This window comes from Trypanosoma theileri (assembly GCF_002087225.1).
Source record: "Trypanosoma theileri isolate Edinburgh chromosome Unknown TM35_Tth_35_V1, whole genome shotgun sequence".
NCBI classification, from domain to species: Eukaryota; Euglenozoa; class Kinetoplastea; order Trypanosomatida; family Trypanosomatidae; genus Trypanosoma; species Trypanosoma theileri.
Window position 1 is genome coordinate 300,170 of NW_021639877.1, and position 22,211 is coordinate 322,380.

Below are 22,211 nucleotides of genomic sequence, written 5' to 3' on the forward strand. Positions count from 1 at the left end.
ATATATATATATATTTCCTTCCAGAATTCAGTACTTCTGATTTTATCAATTGGTGGGTCATCCGTAATAAAACAAAGACAAAGAGAGAGAAAGAGAGAAACACACGCAAACCCCTCCTTCAATTTTTAGTTTTGACAATCTCTGGCCTTATCAATTCTTCACATGCCAGAGGTAACGACGAAAACAAGAGATTCTAGCAAAAAAAGTAATAAAACAAAGAAACAAACAAGAAAAAAAAAAACACAAAATAAAATTTTGGTTCGACGGTAATGGAGGTACATACCACCACTACATTCGGTACCAATGGTTGTCACACGACAAACAGAGTGGAGATGAGGACATCCTCAAAACTCCTTTAAGACATTTGCGCAGATGATTTATTATTGAAAAAAATTTATCCCGTTATAGTGCCTCTACACGCTCAGATAATAGTGTTTTTTCTTTATTTTTCTTTTTCATACCTTTAACCATGGTACTCCATGCATCGCGCTCAAACACTTCACAATTAAATCACCAAAACGAAGAATCCAGATTCATCATCTTTCTCATATCTACAGAGTGGGTGATCAGTGAATAATAACAGTTACCTGTGGGATACATATCAAAAGAAAAGTGAATGACATCCTATACAAGCCAACCCATCATGTAGAGACGTGAAAAAAAAAAGAAAAACATAGAACATAAAATTTTAAAAAGGGAAAAACACAAAAAAAGGTTTTTTTTTTTTTTTTTTTTTCTTACAAGAGAATAAGACACTATTATCCTTGCTTTTTCAGTTACGGGGTAAGTGCATTAGGACACGTACTTTTTTCTGGGTCTTCGGAGTTATCTCCTTGAAGTGGTTCCTCTCCAGATGTCACTGCTTTCCCACTGCTTAATTCGTCTTCAGGTAAAGTACTGCTTTTCTTGCTCTTAATGCTTGGCTGTTTTTCTGGCACTTCCGCTGAAAAAGACTCCATTGCCCCCGATAATTTTGCCTGTACGTAGCGACGGTATCGAATGTGCAGCCATCCAGTCAGTATCAGCCCCAAAACCGTAAGTGAAAGCATAATAATAAATACGTCACGAACGCAAATGCGTCCATGACATTTACCGCCCTCTCCCACAGTAGCCACATCAACATACCGATCATAGAGCTCACCAAAGGTGAAACGGTTAAGAATGAGAATCGCCAGCATAGTAGCAACAGACATAAGATTGTAGTGTTTTGCCACATCACGTGAGTAGAGCGTACGTACTGTTAATGCTATGGCCGCAGCATAACAACCATTCGCAAAGCCGTTCAAGAAAAATGGGACAGCCAAACCATTAGGAGGTACTGTCAAGAAGAGAATGTATTCGATTATCATGAGTACTGGGGCAACGAAATATGAAGTGGTGATAAGAGTACGTTCCTTGATAGCACCGCGTTGTGTACGTACTTCATAAAAACTCATTAGTATTCGCCCAAGGCCACTGCCAAGACCATGCAAGGAAACGTACAACGTGTTAAGACGCTCATCAAAGCTCTCGGCGATAGCCTCGTAGATCTGTGGAACATTATCATTCACCACAAGTTCTGCTCCCTCCACACAGAATCCAACGAAGAAAAGAATCCATAGATCTGGTGTGAGAAGGTTCCGCCAGAAAGAAGTAACATACGGCGGAGAAACCACCTCTGTAATGCGCTCCCGTGCCAGTTTCTCTTTTCTGAACGTACAAGATGCAAACGGTAGCGGAATCAAGATACCAACCGTAGAAGCCACAAGAACAATAGTCACAACGGCGACAGCAATACGTGTTTCTTGGTTAACGTTCACGAAAGCAACCACAAAATTGACGGAAAAGAGAATCACAAGAATTAGCAAAACCACGACCAAACCGTAATAGAAGCGATATATTGGAGGTTTCTGTAACAAAAAAACATCTTCTGTGCGCTCCAATTCTTCTTTTTTTTCCTTTGAATAGCGCCACCTTTGCCAACCCACAAGATGGTACGGTGGTAGTTCCTGAAGTATGAGGTTCATACCGCCAAATACGAACACAAAAGCCGTCAGAAAAAAATAAAAATCTGTGTATTTTCCCAGGAAGAAACACACATATATAGTTGAAAGAATAGAACTTCCAAGTCCTGTCATTGTCTTTAGAAGACCCACAACGTGTCCACGGTTACGTGGGAACCACGTGAGCACCGTAACAAGTGAACCCAAATCAAAGGTTGTGCATCCAATGTTCATAATGGCGTAAAAAACAGAGTAATTTACAACAGTTCCCTCAATATGATCAAGAAACGTAAACGCAATGAGTAAAGTACCCAGGCAAAAGAAAACAACGGATATACACAAAACTGGCTTGGGTCCGGCGAAATCAAACAGAGCGCCATAGGGCAGTAGAAACTGTCCAAACATAGAACCAACTGTAGTTATAGTTGTTAGTTCTTTTTGTGAAAAGTTGTGACGCTCACGAATATAGGCCCCCACCAAACCAAAGCCAAACATTGCCGATACACATATACCGGCGAAAAGTGCTGCAAATAGCAGAGTGAAACGATGGAACTCACTGATAGGTTTACCATGAACAACTTCGGGACGAGTAACATCCTCACTGGTGACTTCGGTATCACCATGAAATGATGGTATGGAGGAAACCTCCTCCTCGAACATTACTTCCTCACGCATTTGAAACAAAGAATGATGAAAAAACCTTGGCCCTTTGCAAAAACAGAGAAAAGGACTGCCTTGACTGTTCTATATTGGCAAAAGTATCAGCATTATTAGCATCATAGGCGTTCAACGAAAAAAAAAGTAAAAAAAAAAAAAAAAAAAACAAGAAAACAAACTATACTCTCACATTCCCTTCTCTCCAGATAAAAAGACATCAAAATACGCCGCGTCACAATTGCACATTGTCTAAACCCTCTGAAACTAATGTATTACCTACCCAAACCATTTTGACATTGAACCTATGGGGAAGAGAAATAATCGCGAGATGAGCTTATATATATATATTCCAAAAAGCAAATGTAACTTCTCCCATTTATAATCATCTCATCAACCACCATCTCGCCCTGTACACTCCGACTCACCTACTTGTTTTCCTTCTCAAAAGTAAGTGAATTGAGTCACAATATCCGTCTTTTTTAGGTGTCTCACGTACGATGACCCCCACGCAGTCTGAAGATCACCCACTCAGCCATCAAACACATATACAGAGAAATGTGTGCATCTATGGAGAACCCAGGGAAACGTAAAATGGGAGAAAAGAAATAATGAAGGGAAAATGGACGAGTAGGGGATCGAACCCTAGGCCTTCCGTATGCGAAACGGACGCTCTACCACTGAGCTACACGCCCCATGGCCGTTCATATGAACGACACAGCTGCAAAAGAGGCGACGACGGGGTGGGGGGTCATCAAAGGAAAAAAAAGATCCGAGAAAGGAAACGTAATGTTTTTAATGTTGCAGTCCAGAAATAATAATAATAGTAATATTAATAGTAAACATGGGAAGGTTCATGCCGAGAAGGGTATAGCGTGTCAATTCCTTCTCCTTGTATAATACACATAACCATTTTTTCTCTTTCCCTAAAATGTGCAAAAAAAATAAAGAGATGCACAGATTCAAAAGAAAAAAGAAATAAAACCGAGGACGAAATTTAAAAAAAAAAGAAAAAAAATACATCACACTGTCGCCTTGGTCTCATACCATTCAACTCCCTGCGTTACGAGCACACACACGCACACACATACATACAAACCGTCTATCATTGAAGAAAAAGAGAAGAGGAAAACGAAAACAAAAAAAAAAGAAAAAAGAGAAACGGGCACAGGACCATTCTCCTCTTTCTTCTTACCGTGAGTAAAAGGAAGAGAAATCAAAAAGAAAAGTTCTCTGCTCCCATCGCCCATGGAAATTTTTTTTGAATAGTTGCTGAGAATATCTTCCCGATGGGCACGTTTTGTTCCTTGGCCCAAGAGCAGATGATTCGAGGGTCAATGTAGTTAATTTTGCTAGTGCCTAGAGAGACAGCTTTATTGTCATCCTTTATCCTGATCATATTTTCCTCACGGTTAAGACGCTCCTCGTACCTCTGAAGTGCCGCGTCAATATCGCGCGGGAAGGAACGGAATACAGGCGGTCGTGGCGGTGGCCCGACAGGTGCCTCTTCTTCCTTTTCCTCTTCTTGAGTTAGGTTTTCACTGATAAGGCCTTTTTCCTTTGCTATCTCAAAAAGTGTGAGCTTATCTTCAGACACACCGTCTTCACTCTCCGCATCCTCATCAGACGATGAGGATGAAGAGCTGCTGTCGTTAGCTCCACTGCTGCTGCTGCTGTCATCATCGCTGTCACTACTCTGGCTGCTGTCTTCATCGCTGTCAGTACTGCTGTCACTGTTACTACTTTCGTCCAAAATTGGTGAAGCTCGTTTATTTTCTGCTTCCACCCGCTTCTTTTTTGTTGGTGCAGTAACACCAAGTATTGCTGCATCTTCGTCGTCGCTCTCCTCTCTGCGCCGCGGCACCACAGATTTCTTCGACACTGGCTGGACCAAAGGGACTTTTGGTAGTATGTAAGGCACCTTTATTGGTACTTTCACGGGCGGAAGAGCAGCTGGCGGCTTTGGGTTCTCCGATGTGGGTGGAACGTCCTGCGACCTTACCTCAGCCATTTTTCCCTTGTTATCTGCCATTTCATGAGGAAAGAAAACAAAACGAAGCAAGAAAGCAATGCAAGAACAGGCAAAATAATACAAAAGACTCATGCACACAAATATGGTTACATAAATCAGGATAAAAAGGAAGAGAAAAGGAAATCACGGAGTGGACTAGATAAGGATGTGAAGGCCCAGAATATAGGATGGGTGGGGAAGAAAGAGTTACCTTTTCCCATTTTCCTATAAATGCAAAAAAAAAACACTAATTCATTTTATATGAGGATAAAAAAAGTGAAAAAAAAAAATCAGTTGACATGCACTGCACTATATAAAGACTTCTTCACTCTCATCCACTTTTCCCACCCCATTTTTTAAAGATGTGTAACACATAGAGACCTTCTTTTACACATTACATAGCCACTGTGTTCAATAGGTCAAAGCGCAATGTCAACATCAAACCAATACAATCTTCAAAAAAAAAAAAAAAATGATTGGCAACAAGACGTCAAACAAAGTATAATATGCGCAAGACGCGAAAAACAGTATGGTCAAAACTCTCTTTTTCTCTGATTTGCATAAATATAAATATATAAACAATATAATATAATATAATATATATATACATATATATATAGGTATGCACAATGTTTGAATTTCCTAGTATAACTTAAAATATTAATTGCAAGAAAAGAAACGATTACTTGGAATTAGTAACACAAACCTAAATGTTTTAAATGAAATTCCCTTATATTATCTGGCAAAAAGAAAAAAAAAAATTATATATTTGATACGAAAAACAAGGAGAAACGAAGCTACTCATTAGTTCTGTTCAAACTAAAAAAAAAAAAAAACAATCCATGTAAATCAGCCAAAAAGAGCCAAAAAAAAAAAAATTTCACCTTTATTTGTGTACAAATAATCAACTGTTTGCAGGTTGGCTCAAGCAAATAAAGACAGAAAACAGACGGTTAGGGAGCATGTCGGTATTACCCCACAGAGAACAGATTTAAAAAATGACCAAATGGATTTTTACGGTACAGATTCACATCGCCTTGCAAGAAACTGACGAAACCGATCGTCTGCTTGAGATAGGTTTGTGTGTGTTACACGTGCTTCAACTTTCATTCGTCGTTCAATTTCGTCGCGTTTCTGTCGTTCCCGGGCTGCGCTGAGTCGCTCTTCCCATTGTAGTCGACGAAGATATATATCCTTGTTTCTTTTGCTTTCCTTTTCCACAAGATGATGCACAGCCTGCAACGATTTTTTAAGCTCTTGCTTAATAATTTTTTGCTCCCGTTCTCTATCATCATGTACCATACGCCGTCTCGCCTCCGAGGTCCGGAACTCACGCTCATCAATGCGCTCCAGCATGCGAATCTCCGTCTCTGTGGGTTCACGATTGCTGCTGATGAGGCGACTGTAGATCATCATAGCCCCGACGGATGTACTTCGGCCGTATGACTTGTCTCTCGTGAACCTGCCGATGGAAGTGTGACGGCTTCGCGATGGACTGGTCCTCCATGGGAGGCTGCTGCTGCGAGAGCCTCGTCCGTATGTAGTTGAATTGCGTGCGGGTGTGGTGCGAGGAGAGTTAGCCGCGTTCATTTGTTTTTGTTCCTCTTTCTCTCCCTGATCTCCCTTTGCATCTTCGCTTTTTGTATTCCCATCTGTCTTCACTTCATTTTCCTGTTCTTCGGTGACAATTTTTTCGCGTGTCCGTCGAGCACGTTCCAATGTAACTTTCCGTCGATTCTCGTAGGCCATCTGCCGTATCCGTGCAATGTTTTCTGGCACACCTGGTCCCATGAAATCGTTTGTTTCACGCGGTAACAGTTCAGTAGGATTTACGCCTTCAATCTGACATGCCTTTAAGCTTCTGGGACTGTTGAACACATCTTTGATTCTTGGTACTTGTTCAAAGTTATTCAGCGACACAAGTTCAGTGTGAGGATGTCCCTGCTGAGTATGTTGACTCTGTGAACAAGAAAACTGCGTATAGGATAGATCCCGGAAAGGGGGGCTGTGCGAATGATTATTTACACTTCCCGTTCGATCCAAAACCGGAGTTGGAACATTCGGTGAGTTTGAAGGAATCCTCTTGCTAGATGACGTTCTTACTGTTGCTGTCGAAGTCTCCTTTTGGCTTGTTTTTATCAAACTGCTTGTGGGAGCATCATTTATCACTGGTGGTGACGAAACCTGACAGGACGCGTCTGTCACATGCACATTACCTTTTCGGGTGGACATAACAGAAAGGTGGTATCTGATTGTAGTTCGTATACCTTAAAGGATATTAAAGAGAAGAGAAGAGAAGAGATGAAAAAAGACAAAAAAAAAAAGAAATCAAATGTTTTTTTTTCTTTCTTTAAGAGAAGTAAATACTAAGGCAATAAAAGGTTTGGAAAACATGAGTAATATCTCAGAAGCAATTGCTATTGTCCACACGCTGAATTCTCATGACTGACACTTTTCCATGTTCTCTTTTCCCGCAACAGATACACAACCAGCTTCCACCAACGAAGCATAATCAATAACGGAAACATTCTCATACCCCCAACGACGCAGAGCCATACAACTATTCACCCCTCGTTGCTGATTGGATGTTACAATAAAAAGTTCTGATTCTTCTTTTTGCTGTGGAAGAATTGGGCATGCAGCTCCAGAGAGTAAATCGTGATGGTGTAGTGCAACAGCACCAGGTACAGGGTATAATCTTCTCTCTGATGAATCACGTACATCAATCATTACAAGACCATTCTGAGAAGACAACTTCTGCTGCAATTTGCGAGAATCATGCAACGTCTGCACTCTACCAAAGATAGTCTCAGAAGAATATCCTGATGTAATATACGAGGGACCATAGCGCTTGTTGAGGTTTGATACCTTCCATGCAGTCTTTGGGATCCACTGAGCCATCGCTAGTGACTCTTTTCCTTCACAACAATAATACCAAAAAAAAAAGAAAGAAAATCAAAGAAACCACAAAAGAAGCGAAAAATGTAATGGTAATGTAAAAGAAACACAACCTGGTTGAATAAATCAAAGAAAAAAAAAAACAGTTGTAGCAACTAATAAAGTATCACACTTCTTCAGAGATTGTCATCACTTGCCTTTCCTTTGATGGATGTGACTAACAATTCTCACCAAGCAATAATGCACTTTGCGCATCCATCATTCGCTCATAATGGCGTACTTTGGCCTCAGCCTGATCTTTCTCTTTCTTTAGTTGTTTCAACTGTTCCTGGTAGGTTTGGGTTTGCAGCAATAATTGATCCACCAAGCCAAGTTCCTGACCCCGTGGTCCCATAGAATGTGGGAATGATGTTAAGAGCTCAACATTCCGCTTAAGCCGTGTTACCTCACAACGTAGTTGCCTCGTTTCAATTTCGTGAGCTACTTGTAGTGCCTCTAGTTTATCGTACATAGTTTCGCTAAGCATCTGAAGGCGCCTCGCGCAGAGACATTGACATTGCGATTTAACACAAGTGCGTTTCTCTCGTCCCAACACACAAGCCGACCCAAGAGGGTTATACACTTCATGATTCCTCTGCGAGTCATCTGCCAACACCATGAAGGCACGACAGAGCGACTTTGACCCATTGTAAGTTACCGGACCGCGTGGAACAGGTGGCTTTCTTTTTCCCTTACAACTGCATTCCATACGCAATTTTTTTTTTTTTTTCTTATTGCTCCACGTTACTCCTCTAATACAATAAGCCTATACCTATTGAATACCCCAATGCTACGAAGAAAAGGGATATACAAAAGAGAAATAGACAAGGAACACTATAGACAGAAGCATTTACTCGTAGATTGAAGCGAAAAAAAAAAAACAATAATAAATAAGAGATGAAGAAAACGCACAGTACGTCTTCCTTTCGCCACCCTCGTCAGTTTTATTCTTTTTCTTTTGTTCACTTTGCTATCTGTACCCCAGTAAGTGTTTCCTGAACACGATAAAAGCGCCACTTAATAAGCGCCGCCTGCGCTTCTAATAAATCGATCTCTCGCCCCGTTATATCCTTTTTTCGAAGGATATCATACTGTAGCAACACTGCCGAGAGGGATGTGGCAGCCACAGCGCCCACCAGAAATCCAACTGTTCGAGGGCCCATCCGCTTCTTCTAAATAAATAAACTTATATATCAACCAAAAAGAAGAGAAACAAAGCAAAAGGAAAAAAAAAGAATGTGTTCCTTAAAAACATAGGGGTCATTGGGAAAAGCAAACAATAATAAACACCAAGAGAGAGAGAGAGAGAGAGAGTAAAAAAAAAAAAAAAACATCAGTTATGGACATCCGTAAAAGGAAAAAAAAGACAACAACAACAACAACAACAACAACAACAACAACGAGAAATACTACCTTTTCCTCCCCCACAAAAAAACTTGGTACATCAACGAAAATAAAATAAAAATAAGAGAAGCGTTCAAAGAATCCTGCAACCCATCATCGCACATACAAAAGAAACTCAATCCGCTTCAATTGTTACTCTTCACTGTTTCTTCCCGCAGAACAATCCCCCGTAGACGGGGTTATAGCAATATAAGGGACGCCTCGAAGTAGTGTTAGTATTAGAGGTGTGACTTTGGGATTCATCAGTTTCTTTCAATTGTTCACGCTCCGCATACATTTCCATCAAACGCAAAATAAAGCCATCTGTTTGCTGCCCATCACGGGTTGGAGAAGCTATCACTTCAGCCGTAGTTGGTGCTTCTTCTTTTTCCATGATAAGTTTCGCAATTTGATTACATTGGTCTTTTGAAGAAACATCAATACCCTCACGAGCATAACGGCCAATATACTCAGGGTTCAACTGCAATGCAAGAAACACCAACTGTGCCGCAAACTCCGCTGCAGGGTGACCCTCCCTCTCATAAGTATCATATAATCTCAGAAATGAAAAGTAGTGCTCACAGCGACTCGGTTGTTGAGTTATAGTTCTTTCACATATTGATAGCGGCATCCTTGATTCGTTTGGTGAATGACATGGTGAAGAAACTTGTGATGAGAAAGTTGACATTTGACGATTGGATGTCGCATTAAGTATGGCTCGCTTAGAAGCTTTACGATCCAAACTTGTGGCATGCATCGTTATCTTTCGGAGAATTTCTACAACGGGTAAACTTCCATCATTCCACCGCTCATCTGGTGAAAATTTTTGAACCTCAAACGATGCCAATTCACTGACAGAGGGGGATTCACCATTTGCCTCCATATTGTCATAAAGATCTTGCGGCACTAGAGCATGAACAGCAGATGCGAGAGGTTTTATCCAAACTTTAGAGTATTCAGTTACCATTCTTAATCCATTTTCACTCAATAGGTTTCGAAGATTCGGCACAAGTCCACGCATTCCTCGTCGTTCTTCTTCACATGCTTCACGCAGCCATTCAGAAACCATAGATTGTGCTACAACGACGAATTGTTGACGTGGTCTCAAGACGAGCGCATTATCCGCCAAGACAACTAATGCCATCAATACAAACGGTACATCATTCATCGAAACTGCGCTCGCCGACGCCACTTTATCTAGGTTCCGAAGCAGGGAATCGCGTGCACGTGGTACTGTGCCCAATACAGTCTCAACCAATAACTCTCTTAAATATTGAGAATATGGTTGAGACCCCCCGTTAGCAGAAAGATCAATAAAACGATTTTCTTCCCTGTTCAGGAGATAGAGTAAAGCTGTTAGGCTTGCCGATTGCTGTGTTGTAATATCTCCATATACGAGAACAAGCGGATGATCAATACGTGCCAAAAATCTGTTCGTTACACCTGGATGAAGAAAACTCATACAAAGTACGGCTAGAAAAGTTACAATAACTTCATCATCCGTAAACATTAACATTGCTGGCTTTTCTCGCAACATCAGAAAGAGCATTTGTACAGAATCTGCTGCGTGAAGGGCATTATGGTATGCGTTCTCCTTGGAATAGCTTTCAAAAATGTTAGAAAGGAAATTAAGTAGTTTTTCTTCGTCCAACTGAGAACAGAAGGAGAAATTTGCAAGTACGCTGGTACATACTGAAAGAAATACTCTTTCTGGGTCCTGCATAACTTCCCCATTGAAGTCGATGACAGCATGACTGTTGAAATCAATGCTTTCCACCTCCTTTACATATTTAAGAGTTTGATGCATGATTCTGTTCATACTCGAGAAGGTTTCCGTTGGGTCCTGTAAGAGAGGTGTTTCGCGCACCAAATTAGATTTGATACTGAACCAATTCGTTGGATTGCTATCCAGTATACTAAAATTTTCCACCCTCAACTGATGGGAATCACCACCAAAGATAATGCTGCGAGCGGGGGCGTCACCATTAAAAAAAGCCTCTCCACAGCACCCATCATCTTTTTCTTGCAGTCCTAGGGGATTTTCATTTAAGCTTTCTTTGATTTCAATTAAAGAGAGCTTCTTCAGACCATGCGGCCGCCGCGAGATGTTTTCTTCGGGCATATGAAAATCTGTTTACTTTTCCCTTACCAGTACCTTTACTCAGCTTCCAAAAACAAAGAAAAGCAAAAGGAAAGCAGAAAAAAAAAATTTACACAAAGAAAGAAAAAAAAAAAAAATAGAATGCACATCACTCTTTTTTTTTTCCATTCTAACGAGAGGTTATGCTCATTTAGGAGTTTACGCAGCTGAGAGAAAAAGAGAAGACAGCAGGAACACGGAACAATGTCATCCCTCTTTCATTCCCACTTCTTTTCTTCCTTCCCTCCACCAGTACCAGCACCAGCACCTGTAGAGACTAACACAACCAACAACTCATATAATGACAACCATCTCTCAGATTGGCCGATGTCAGTATCCTTTTCCCTACAACCCTACTATTGCATTTTTCTATTTTCTTTGCTGGAGCTTTTGAGAAGGCAGGACGCACAGTTTGGCCTCATGACGACCTTGACGAGCGTGAGCTGCTGCGGCTGTACGACCGTCGTCGGTATCTGCGTTCCCTTGAGCGCTCGCGGCGTCGCCTGTCACTGCGACTGCGACTGCGACTGCGACTGCGATCTCGTCGTCTCTCGCTGTGATGCCTCCCGCGGCTGTCGGAGCGGCGTCGCCGTCTCTTATCGTTGTGGCCTCGGACGGCGGGTGGGTCGCGCTCGCGGCGGCGGGAGGTGGTGGTGGACGTCTCAACGACGAGGGCCCGCCCGCGGAACTCGCGGCCGTTGAACGCCTCCACAAAGGCCACCGCCTGCGAGGGGGTGATGGTGAGGAAAGCGAAGCCTGGCGGCCGGCGCGCGAGCCACGAGTCCTCAATGGTGTCCTCCATCGGCTTCAGGAACTCCAGCAGCTCCTCCTTCGTCGCCCGCTTGTCGATATTGCCAACGTACACGCGCGTCATGACACCGGGGAGACAGACGGCAGTGACCAAACCGCAAACACCTAATTAAAAGAAGAAAATATCACGGCAGAAACAAGAAGAGTTAAGGGAAAGAAAGGAAGTTATTAGGAAGAAAAAAAAAAAGGGGGGGACCACACGCTAAAAAAGGGAGAAGAGAACACCATTTGGATTCCGTAGACTATCAAAGATAAAAATAACAAAAAAAAGAAGTAAATACGGCCGCTAAAAAATGCCCCCCCAAAAAAAAACAGCTGGGTAAAAACACACGCACACAAGCGTGACAAAAAAGAAAAAATAATAATGACAACAACTGAGAAATAAATCAATATATAGAAAATAGAAAAATCAAAAAAAAAAAAAAAAATGCCCCAAACCTTCCTGTAGAAACCCCCCGATAAAAGAAAAATAAAACACCACCTCCTTCTCAAATACTACCTTTAGGAAGAAGAGTAGAATATGTTACCAAATTTTCTACTAAAAATATAATAACAAAAAACAGCCATTTCTCTGTGTGGAAATTAGATGTAAACCCCCTATATCATATTATATATATAAGTTTTTTTTTTTTTTCATTGTCAACTCTCCCTCTACTACTTTAGGCAGTTTTTCCCAAGTACCACATTTCATTCTCTTATTTTGTTTATTTTGGCATGGATTCACGTTTTGCAGCACGCCACATATAAGATCCAGAAATTTTACCCACAGATTTCCCGTGCAATATTATATCCGTATTAAAATCAATAGATGTCTCTTCTTTCCCAATTACACATCCCTTCAATGGAAGAACACCTATTCCACAACCTCGCTTCACTTCCCGCTTCTCTGCTGCATCAATTAAGATAAGGAGAATATTACATGTCTCAAGATACTCTTGAACTTGTGTAACAGATGCAATTAGGGGAAGTGCAGCCTTCCGCCATACCACTGTTGTTCCATCTATCTCCTGAGATGGAACAGAATCCACATTGGGAGCGAAACGCGCACGAAGGCGCAACGTTGGTTTTTTTAGAGTGTGATGGGTATAGTCTTTTAACGTAATATCATCAAACACAAACTCTGGCACGGGTTTCTGAGTCTTCATGAAGCATGACATTACTGGTCGAACACAACGGACAACAAATGTAGCCGAAACCGGTCTGTGCTCCGAGAGTTGCAAATCAGGATCGGAGTAGTAACCAGTACACTTTATCCATGCATTTGGCATACTTTTATACAAGACTCGGTCACAATAGCTTGGGGTATTCTTAAGAACATACTCTGAAGAACCAACGTTAAGACGATAAGTTGGGGCAAACGTTATAGTTGGTTCCACAAAACCATGTAGGATACCCTTGCTATTGCGTTGATTAATAAACTGATCGTGTGCCAGTAGTTCATCGTATTTTTTCGCTTGAATAAGTGATTCAGCTTTTTCTGCTTCAATTTCACATCGATAGTTAAAATCTCCAAAAAAGAACACGTGGTCAAATTGACTCGTAACATCTGCTTCAGGCAATCCAAGATGAAGATTTTCCACAATCTCCTCCAAAAGAGAGTTTCGCATACCACAATTTTCACTTCTTGCGGCCAGGTGGCACGTACAGAAACAGATAGAGGTCTCCAGGTACTGTATAGAAATACCAATACCACCTTTGTTTCCACATACAACCTTCTGTACAGTTCCCCGTGTGGATCCCTCAGTATTGGTTATCTTTAACAAATGCTTTTTCTTTGTTAAAACGATTAATAGTATATCCCAAATAAACATACTGGCAAGTGGAAGGTAACCATCACCCAGGTAATTCTGAATATAATCGAACCACTCATTTTCATGACGGCGATATGAAGCTTCTTGAACAGCTACAGCATAGATGTCATATTTACCCTTAGGCATCCATTGTTGAATATCCTCGCTATTCTTAGGAGGTCGATGACCGCCAAGGTTGAACGTACCACACCAAATAGAAATAGACTCTGTCAAATACTTTGAAGCATTGACACGACACTCACCTATTAACTGTCTCTTTACAGGTTTAGCGGTGACATCATAACAAATAACAGACATTGAATTAGAACCTGTTCCATCAATAGTCACATGTGAAGCGGTTTCATCTGCTTCTGCAAGATCAGGAGCATATACACGAATTGATGAACGAATGGCACTTGCCGTTTCATAAAAACGCTCCCTTTCGCTAGCAGAAACAAACTGCATATCATAGGAGTGAGAAGCATCAAAAAACATCATTCTTAACCGTGTATTATCAATTATATTTTTTTCTAATTGAATCAATTTGCTTGCAGCATGCTCTTTTCGAATGCGATTATTCTTTGCCAAGTTATAAAAGCACTGTGTAAAATGATCCACCACCCAAATACGTTTTTGACTAGTGTTGATTAAACTCGTGTCAGGTGTGTACTTCATAAGAGTAAAGAAACCCTTAAGATACTGCGGATTTGTTACTTCACTAAGCGGTATACGAATATCCTTGGTAGTTGACATAAGATCATTGACTTTACTCTGCGTGGCGTCCCACTCATCACCATCTTCATCCTTCCACTCCTCCTTATTCACAACGTCTTCAAGGGCCGCTCTGACATCATCGGCCAACTCGCCTTTAACAACCTCTGTGTCCTCCTCTCCAACATCACCCCCATACTCTTCTGTAGAGAAAATATTTTCCAGCGCACGTTGACGTTCCTCCGTATTCTCATGATACTTATTTTCAACACTTTCTTTACTATCATCTTTTTCGTAATCATCTTGTACCTCCCATTCAATGTCGATATCATCTTCGTTGGGAAACATTTTGGTATTCTCTTCTTCTTCAATAGCATTAAGATAAGCCTGTTCTTCTTCATCTGCGGCTTCATCAAAGGGAAGGTACTCTTCACCAGCTGCTTCAAGCTCTTCCATCGCTTCTTGTGCTAAATGCGCGGCTTCCTCTTCCAAACGATCCATTTCTTCCTTTTGGAGTGCCTCAAGTGCTTCATGCTCTGATCTTAACCTTTCTTCTTCTGTTGCACCAATGTAGAAATTTGTTGCATTCATCGCCCTTAGGAAATCCTGTTGGGTTATACTTTCAATAGCAGAATAATCTTTGCGATCGGCACGTATGGCATCTTCAATTACTCTGATTTCATCATCACTAGGACGTACTCCATCATTAAGTTGAGCCAAGAGATCACCCAATTCTGATAAATGAATTCGGCGGGCCTCTTGAGATCGATGTAAAAGCCACGCACGTCGGATCTGTCGTTGCTCATCACATAGTTGATGATCAAACCATTCTTTTCGCTTTTCTTCTTCACCTTGGGAAACAGGTTTATGTACTTTCATCCATTCTACCCTTAAAACTTGCTCAGAAGGTTTTGCAGACTTCCATTTATTTCCACCAGTGGTATAATCTTTAATCATCTCGGAAGATTTCCAGTCATTGGCGTAATACCAGCGTTTTCTACGCTCCAATTCAGTATAATCTGCCGGTGACTCCAAACCCATACTGAGCAAAGCTTCTTTCAAATTTCGTGCATTCCACATAGAACCCTTTTCATTCATTTGAAAATCTGATAGAACAACTGGATTCTGCCACCATTCATTTTCTCCAGTACCATCAAAGTAGTCTATCCGTTTCTTAACTTCTTCATCATTCTGCCATTCAGAAGATTTCACTGGATCACTTAAAAAAATTTCCAAGCTTGAACAGCGTAAAAAGGTGCTCTTCTGGCCATGAATCAGATAGTCATCACCTACTTTGCACCGCCACCAATTCTTTTCATACCATCGACATCTCATCATGTCTTTATGAAGTCCACACCACGTGCTTTTGGAATCCATCCCTGGGTCAATTGCCAGTTCCCATAGGGATGATGGCTTATAGTAGGCCATACGAACGTTAAGTTCTGTTTCAGAAACTGGTTTACCCTTTCCATTGGGTTCACTAGACGTCCACAATGTTCCCTTAAGACCGTTTTGATAATAATCTTTACGTGATTCAATTGACTTCCAAAAATTTGTAGTATAATAGGTTTCTCGTTCTTTTAATTCTTCCCCAGTACATTGTTCATTCATGCTAGTAGGAAAAACACGTCCTCTTATTTTCCATTCCTTCCCATTTTGACCGTTTTTGAGGTAATCAGATATATTTTTAGGGTCTTTCCAATGTTCCAGTTGCCGTTGGGTATTGTACTCACGTAGATAAGCTTCGTTTTTCCACCACATACCATTCACGGGTATTATACCAGCCATAATTTGTGTATCAGTTATTTCTTCTGCAGTATCAGTTGGAGTAGCCATGATCATATAATGATTGCGATTCTCCATGGTAGATGCAGAAGCAAGCATTCCGCTAACATTCTCAACTCCAGAAAGTGCCATTTGCGGGAAACGAGCTTTAATATATTTACTGTTATCACCATCAACCATGTAGTATGCAATAGAATCAGGAGATTTCCACCAGAAGAGAGAAAATTCTTCAAAACGTTTTTCACACTCAATACCTGCAGAAGCATAATAACATAAACGTCTGATGATATCATCCTCAGCAACCTTTACATCACCATTGGGAGCACTTTTTGTCCATAATTCTCCTTCAAATCCATTTTGCAAGAAATCCAGACGATATTTAGAGGCCTTCCACCAAAATTTGTTAAAGAATGTTTCTCTAAGATTTATTTCTTCTGGTTTTGCACGAAAATTCATGGCACACCCAGTGCTTGCGGAAGCAGCATCTCCTGCAGACCAAACTTTACCTTGGGCTCCATGTAATGCAAAATCCTCAAGAGAGTCATAGTGCACCCAAAACAGATCTCCCATAACTGCCACTCGTTTTAACTCTCGACTCAGAAGAACCTGTGGTACACGACTATCACGATATGGGTGATTTTTGAAGTAGTTACGTCTTTTTTCCTTTTCCGCTTCAGATGCTGCATACTGTTCATTCCTGCAAAGACCCATCACAGCCACAGCTGCTGTAGCTGCACCAAATAAACTACCTCCAAATCCATGTGTATTGTGATCATTACGAACTTCAGGAGACTTCCACCAATTAGCAGATGCATAACGGCAATCTGCCCAATACTTTTCTGATGAGCGAAGATAATAGGAAATACGTACAATTTCCTCCTCATGACTAATGGCTTCTCCGGAACCATTAAATTCGCTCTTGTTCCACAAATTGCCTTTTTTTCCATGAGTAAGAAAGTCCTCCTTGTAAATTGAAGCTCTCCAAAAAAGTGATTGAAGTACTTCTTCACGTCTCTGCAGTTCTTCAGGTGTTGCTTTGAATTTATCACCTAATGAACAAACAAACGCGGTGGCGTTAGCAGCAGTCCATTTTTTTCCTGTTGAACCATTAGTCCAATAATCTTCCACTCCTTCAGGGATAATCCAAAAAGGCTCAATTAAGGTAAGATAGTGACATGTTTCTCCATCTTCAATAGATAACGGATTTGATTCGTAAAAATCAACTCGTCTCTTTATTTCCTCTTCATCAGCTTTATATTCATTTTTATAACCGAGTTTTTCGAGAGCAACATACGCATTTGCAGCACTGACCATACAACCTAATTCTCCATTAGCATAGAAGTCAGCCCGAACCTCTGGTGCCTTCCACCAATTATCCTCCATACTCTTTCTCCACAATTCTTCAGGGTAACCACTGAGAATTTGTGAACGTAGAAGTAGTGTTTTTTCATCAACACGATCTCCTTTACCTTCTGCTTCACTCATCGTCCACAATTTCCCCCTTATACCATTTTGATGAAAGTCTTGAAGGCACTCCAGAGTTCTCCAAAAGTTATCATTATAGAAAGCCTGGCGATAATTTAGTTCCTCCTTTGATGCTGTATCCTTTTGTGCAAGACCGCAAGTACCGCTTGCCGAATTGTTAGCTCTCCACTTATTTCCATTTTCTCCACTATGAAAATAGTCTGAAATAATAGTAGGATCTTGCCACCAGTCAGATGCGGCGATAAATTCGCCAATATATTCGTTGTCTGCATTATACTCAACACTTCCAGTATCAAAAAAGAGCATTCGTGATGCTGCATCAATTGAAGTAGAAAAGTTTGGTTCTTCTAAAGCACGTGCATCATTGAAAGAAGCTACAGAAATATAGATACTTTTGTTTCCATGGAAAGCGTAATCCAACAAACCTGCTTGAGATTTCCACCATCCTGTTTGGTAATATTCATCCCGGAATAATATTTCATCAGGTGATGCAAAGAGACCTGTTGCTGGGGAAGTCGCATCTAATTCTGTTAAACGTTGGTATCCAATAACAGCACGTGAAAGAAAAGGTGGTTGAAAGTACTTTTCACGTTCTTTAAGTTCCTCAGCGGAGCATTTTCCTGTTTCTTCCGGAGTTGCCGCAGACCATTTTTTACCTTTTGCAGAAAAATCATACCAGTACTTTCGTTGACGCCACCAATATTTCAGATAAAAACTTTCTCGTATACCAAGCTCTTCTGCTGAAGCTTGATCTACATCACCCCTGTCCAAACTTGCAGAAATTGAATTTACAGCAGTCCATTTCTTACCAGCGGCACCATTTTCCCAGTAGTCTGATATTACATCAGGTTCTTTCCAAAATTCTGAAGGAAACGTTCGATTAGCTAGTACCCATTGAGAAAAAAAATAGGGACTTTTCCACCAATCATAATCTTTCGCAGCAGATGGATGGCAAGATTTCCAAATGGTACCCTTGTCAGTGAAAGCCATATAATCTCTGACATATTTACTTTGTTTCCAAAAATTTGCAGTGAAATATTCTACACGTTCTTTAAGAGCTAATGGTGAGGCTTTGTTTTTACCATCACCCTGCAATGATGCATTACGCCAAGCTGCTGTCCATATTAAGCCATTTTCCCCATTATCTACCCAATCTTGAATGCAACTTGAGCTTTTCCACCATTCGGTTTCACGACAACCAATTAGCCATTCTTCTCGACTTCGCAGACTAACATCGTCTGCGACCGCCGTTGAACCTGCCTCACTTGCTCTCCAAAGTTTACCTGCAGAACCATTTTTTTCATAGTCTTGAATATATTTTTCACTTTTCCACCAATACATCTTGAACCAAGCTTCTCTTCTTGAAATTTCCTCTGTAGTAGCAAAATCCTCAATACCACGTACAGCAGACTCTTCATTTAAATACTTCCACAACTTTCCACCCTTCTCAAAATCTGCTCGTATAGAAGGTTGTTTCCACCACTCCTGATCAGTGGCGGCTGCACCTGCATAATACAGTGCAGAACATTCTGCTGGGTTATCCCGTATGTGGTTAACATATATTTCGGATTTCCACCAATCACCATTTTTGTAGTAATCATCTCGTTCATATTTTTCTTCCACTGTACAGTGATCTTTACTCCCAAGTGTCAGAGCACACCATGTCTTCACAATACCTTTGGGACCATTGTCCTTGTACCACTGAACTCTGCGTTCAAGTTCCGCTTTAGGTGCTTTGCGGCGATTTCCCCGACGATTATACCCAGTTAATTCATCGGCAGCAGTCCACATACAACCCGAATCAGCATTTTCCAACCAATCCGTAATATAAGGCTCTTCCTTCCACCATTCTGCGTCTCGAGATGCCAACCAATTACGACGTTGGGCGTCCGTTTTCCACCAACATTGAACCCGATACCATTCTTCACGAACCTGAAGTTCTGCCTCAGGTGCTTTTAGAGAACCGCCTTCGACAACGCTGGTCCATTTTGAACCCTTAACACCATTTGTTTCAAAATCTTGGCGGTATTCATCTCGTTTCCACCATTCTGTATCTTGGACACTATTTGAATTATCAAACACAGATTGTTTAGAAGAAAAACGATCAAAAACTCCCAAAATATCAGTCAATTCTTCCGGTTTCATACTATTTATACCATTAGATTCATCTAAAGTGTTTTCTTTTTTTTCTGCAGCACGCCTCATACATTCCTCACGTCGACGACGTCGCTCAGCAATATTTTCTGCTCGCTTTTTCTCACGTTCTTCTTGCGATTTCCTTAATTCTGACATCATTTCTATATTCATCCGTTCAATATCCTTAAAGTACGCTATGGGATCCCTCCCACCTTCTGCCAAAACTTTCTTTCGACGTTTTTCGTTAACTTCCTCCGGGTCAATACCCTTTGCCTTAAGATGTTCTTTCTTCAACCAGGCCAGAATTTTTTCGGGATCTTCTTCCAATGCTAACATATCATACACCTTGGCGAGCTGACGTACCTTGATCTTCGCGAAAATATCAAGCTCTTCATCCGTTAAATTTCGTTGAATCTGTAGCAAAAGACGTTGAATGGGCTCGCCTAGGTCCGATAGGGACCGTCCAACAATTTCAGAAGACATTCTTCTTCTCTGTATTTTTTTTTAATTACTTTTTTTTTTTTTTTACGAACTTCGATAACAAAAAAACTACTAATTATGTCAGAGGGAAAGCAATGGTTCGTCCGATTTCAAGTAACCACCACAACCCCCACACAGAATATATATATAGATAAATTTCCCCGTTAGAGAATTCCCAAATAGCTTTTATCAGGAAAAAATGCCTACTATTTAATTGCCACTACACATAAAAACAAAAGACACAACACACCAAAATATAAACAGAAAAAGGAAAGAAAAAAACAAACAAAGAAAAAAAAAATCAGTACAACTAACGGAAATCAAAAAATATATATACAGGATATTTAAAAAAATACATACTATTATTTGACTACAACCCCTCACCAGCGTGCTAGTGACACTCTCTCGATTTCAAGTCAAAGAATTACAACCCACAGATTCAATAAAGACCACATTACTTATTTACGGTTTCATACCGCCTTGTATTTTGGGTTGGACAACATTCCCAGGAGAACAAGAAAAAAAAAAAAAAAAAACAGAAAAGAAGAGAAGAAAAACCAAAAATGGGTCTTCTTTCTTTTTTGGCTACCTGAAAAAAAAAATCAAAAAAAAAAAAAAAACACTCTCATCTATCACAAACGAAAAGGGAAACAGTTACAAAGAACAAGAAGTGCTACAATAAACATATTTTAACTCTCAGTTTGTGAGGAATGAGGAGCAGTGTAAGAAAGAAAGGAAGACAACCAATATAACGAAGTTTAACCATATGATTTTTCCCCATACACCGGCTGCATAACCTTTCCAACCACCACGAAGAAAAAAGAAATTCCCCTCTACTTGATCCACGTCATTTTCAGAGCAAACAGATTGGCGGTATTTATCAATTAAGATATAAATATAGTCACATATTAAATACCAGATGTAGTAAAGAAATGATAACATTCACCGCAGAACAGAAATACAAAATAAATACAGAGACCTTTGCTCTCATGTTCAGTCTTTTTAAATCTAACCAATACCACACCCGATCATTTAACCAGTTAAAACCTCACAAAAAAAAAAGGTCCCACCCACATCATTTCGAACATTCCACTTCAACAGAACCTGAAAGCATGCAATCTCCTCAAAGAAAAGAAAATAATCACAAAAAAGAAAGCAAAGAAAACGGAATAACAAATTCACCATAGCACCACCGCAAAAAAAAGGTAAGCTCTAACAATAATAAGACATTAATCTGCAACGACCACAAGGTTCTATTTAACGAGAAAAAAAAAAACCAATTCTCTAAACGAAAAAAAATCACTTTGGGTATAAAACAAAACAGAAAGGAATTACAAACTCACATGAAGAAACCAGATTACGCTTCCAAGAAGCACCGTTCCATGAAACTCAAACCCTAGCAGAAGAAAGCCACCTTCCGTACACTTGAAGGCAAAAAAAAAAAACAGCATAAACTAATCCCTCATTCGTCCACTAAAAGAAAAAACATGAGGAGAAACCCCCACAAAAACATGGCACTAGGCACTCAACGTTACAGAATGGGTTTGTCTTCGCATGTATCATCACAAAAGAGAAAAAAAAAACTTCTAAATACAATCTCCTCTTTGTAACTCATTTAAAAATATACCCATACACCTTCATTGATGGATCTTCCTCGCACAAAATTTAAAAATACCATAGCAAGTAATAAATTACTTTGTACATAGAAGCACGATTTCCATTTAACACATCCACCGCAGATCAAAAAACATTATGTCGCTAAAACACAAGAAAAAGCGTAACTTCTACTTAACAAACGTGGTAAAAAAAAAAAAAAAAAAACAGCATTATTTTACCACCCGAAGTTGTTCCCAAAGAGCAACCCGCTCAAATACGCCAAAGACTTCAAAAAATAAAAAAAAAAAAAA

At 40.4% G+C, this 22,211-nt stretch overlaps 8 protein-coding genes across 8 annotated transcripts; all 8 read right to left on the reverse strand.

Moving 5' to 3' along the window:
- Window positions 1–776: 776 nt before the first annotated feature.
- TM35_000352180 (uncharacterized protein) lies at window positions 777–2,657 on the reverse strand (the record flags this gene model as incomplete). The annotated part of the gene is made up of 1 exon (XM_029029271.1): window positions 777–2,657. The coding sequence occupies one exon, from the start codon at window positions 2,655–2,657 to the stop codon at window positions 777–779; it is 1,881 nt and encodes a 626-aa protein (XP_028879540.1).
- A 1,195-nt stretch (window positions 2,658–3,852) lies between these two features.
- On the reverse strand, window positions 3,853–4,668 carry TM35_000352190 (DNA topoisomerase type IB small subunit; the record flags this gene model as incomplete). Its single annotated transcript, XM_029029272.1, has 1 exon — window positions 3,853–4,668. The coding sequence occupies one exon, from the start codon at window positions 4,666–4,668 to the stop codon at window positions 3,853–3,855; it is 816 nt and encodes a 271-aa protein (XP_028879541.1).
- A 993-nt stretch (window positions 4,669–5,661) lies between these two features.
- TM35_000352200 (uncharacterized protein) lies at window positions 5,662–6,879 on the reverse strand (the record flags this gene model as incomplete). The annotated part of the gene is made up of 1 exon (XM_029029273.1): window positions 5,662–6,879. One exon carries the CDS (start codon window positions 6,877–6,879, stop codon window positions 5,662–5,664), a length of 1,218 nt encoding a protein of 405 aa, XP_028879542.1.
- Window positions 6,880–7,086: 207 nt separating this feature from the next.
- On the reverse strand, window positions 7,087–7,548 carry TM35_000352210 (uncharacterized protein; the record flags this gene model as incomplete). Its single annotated transcript, XM_029029274.1, has 1 exon — window positions 7,087–7,548. One exon carries the CDS (start codon window positions 7,546–7,548, stop codon window positions 7,087–7,089), a length of 462 nt encoding a protein of 153 aa, XP_028879543.1.
- A 214-nt stretch (window positions 7,549–7,762) lies between these two features.
- On the reverse strand, window positions 7,763–8,293 carry TM35_000352220 (uncharacterized protein; the record flags this gene model as incomplete). The annotated part of the gene is made up of 1 exon (XM_029029275.1): window positions 7,763–8,293. The coding sequence occupies one exon, from the start codon at window positions 8,291–8,293 to the stop codon at window positions 7,763–7,765; it is 531 nt and encodes a 176-aa protein (XP_028879544.1).
- Window positions 8,294–9,127: 834 nt separating this feature from the next.
- On the reverse strand, window positions 9,128–11,089 carry TM35_000352230 (cAMP-specific phosphodiesterase; the record flags this gene model as incomplete). Its single annotated transcript, XM_029029276.1, has 1 exon — window positions 9,128–11,089. The coding sequence occupies one exon, from the start codon at window positions 11,087–11,089 to the stop codon at window positions 9,128–9,130; it is 1,962 nt and encodes a 653-aa protein (XP_028879545.1).
- Window positions 11,090–11,525: 436 nt separating this feature from the next.
- Window positions 11,526–11,981, reverse strand: TM35_000352240 (RNA-binding protein; the record flags this gene model as incomplete). The annotated part of the gene is made up of 1 exon (XM_029029277.1): window positions 11,526–11,981. One exon carries the CDS (start codon window positions 11,979–11,981, stop codon window positions 11,526–11,528), a length of 456 nt encoding a protein of 151 aa, XP_028879546.1.
- A 640-nt stretch (window positions 11,982–12,621) lies between these two features.
- Window positions 12,622–20,307, reverse strand: TM35_000352250 (putative Unc104-like kinesin; the record flags this gene model as incomplete). The annotated part of the gene is made up of 1 exon (XM_029029278.1): window positions 12,622–20,307. The coding sequence occupies one exon, from the start codon at window positions 20,305–20,307 to the stop codon at window positions 12,622–12,624; it is 7,686 nt and encodes a 2,561-aa protein (XP_028879547.1).
- Window positions 20,308–22,211: the final 1,904 nt, after the last annotated feature.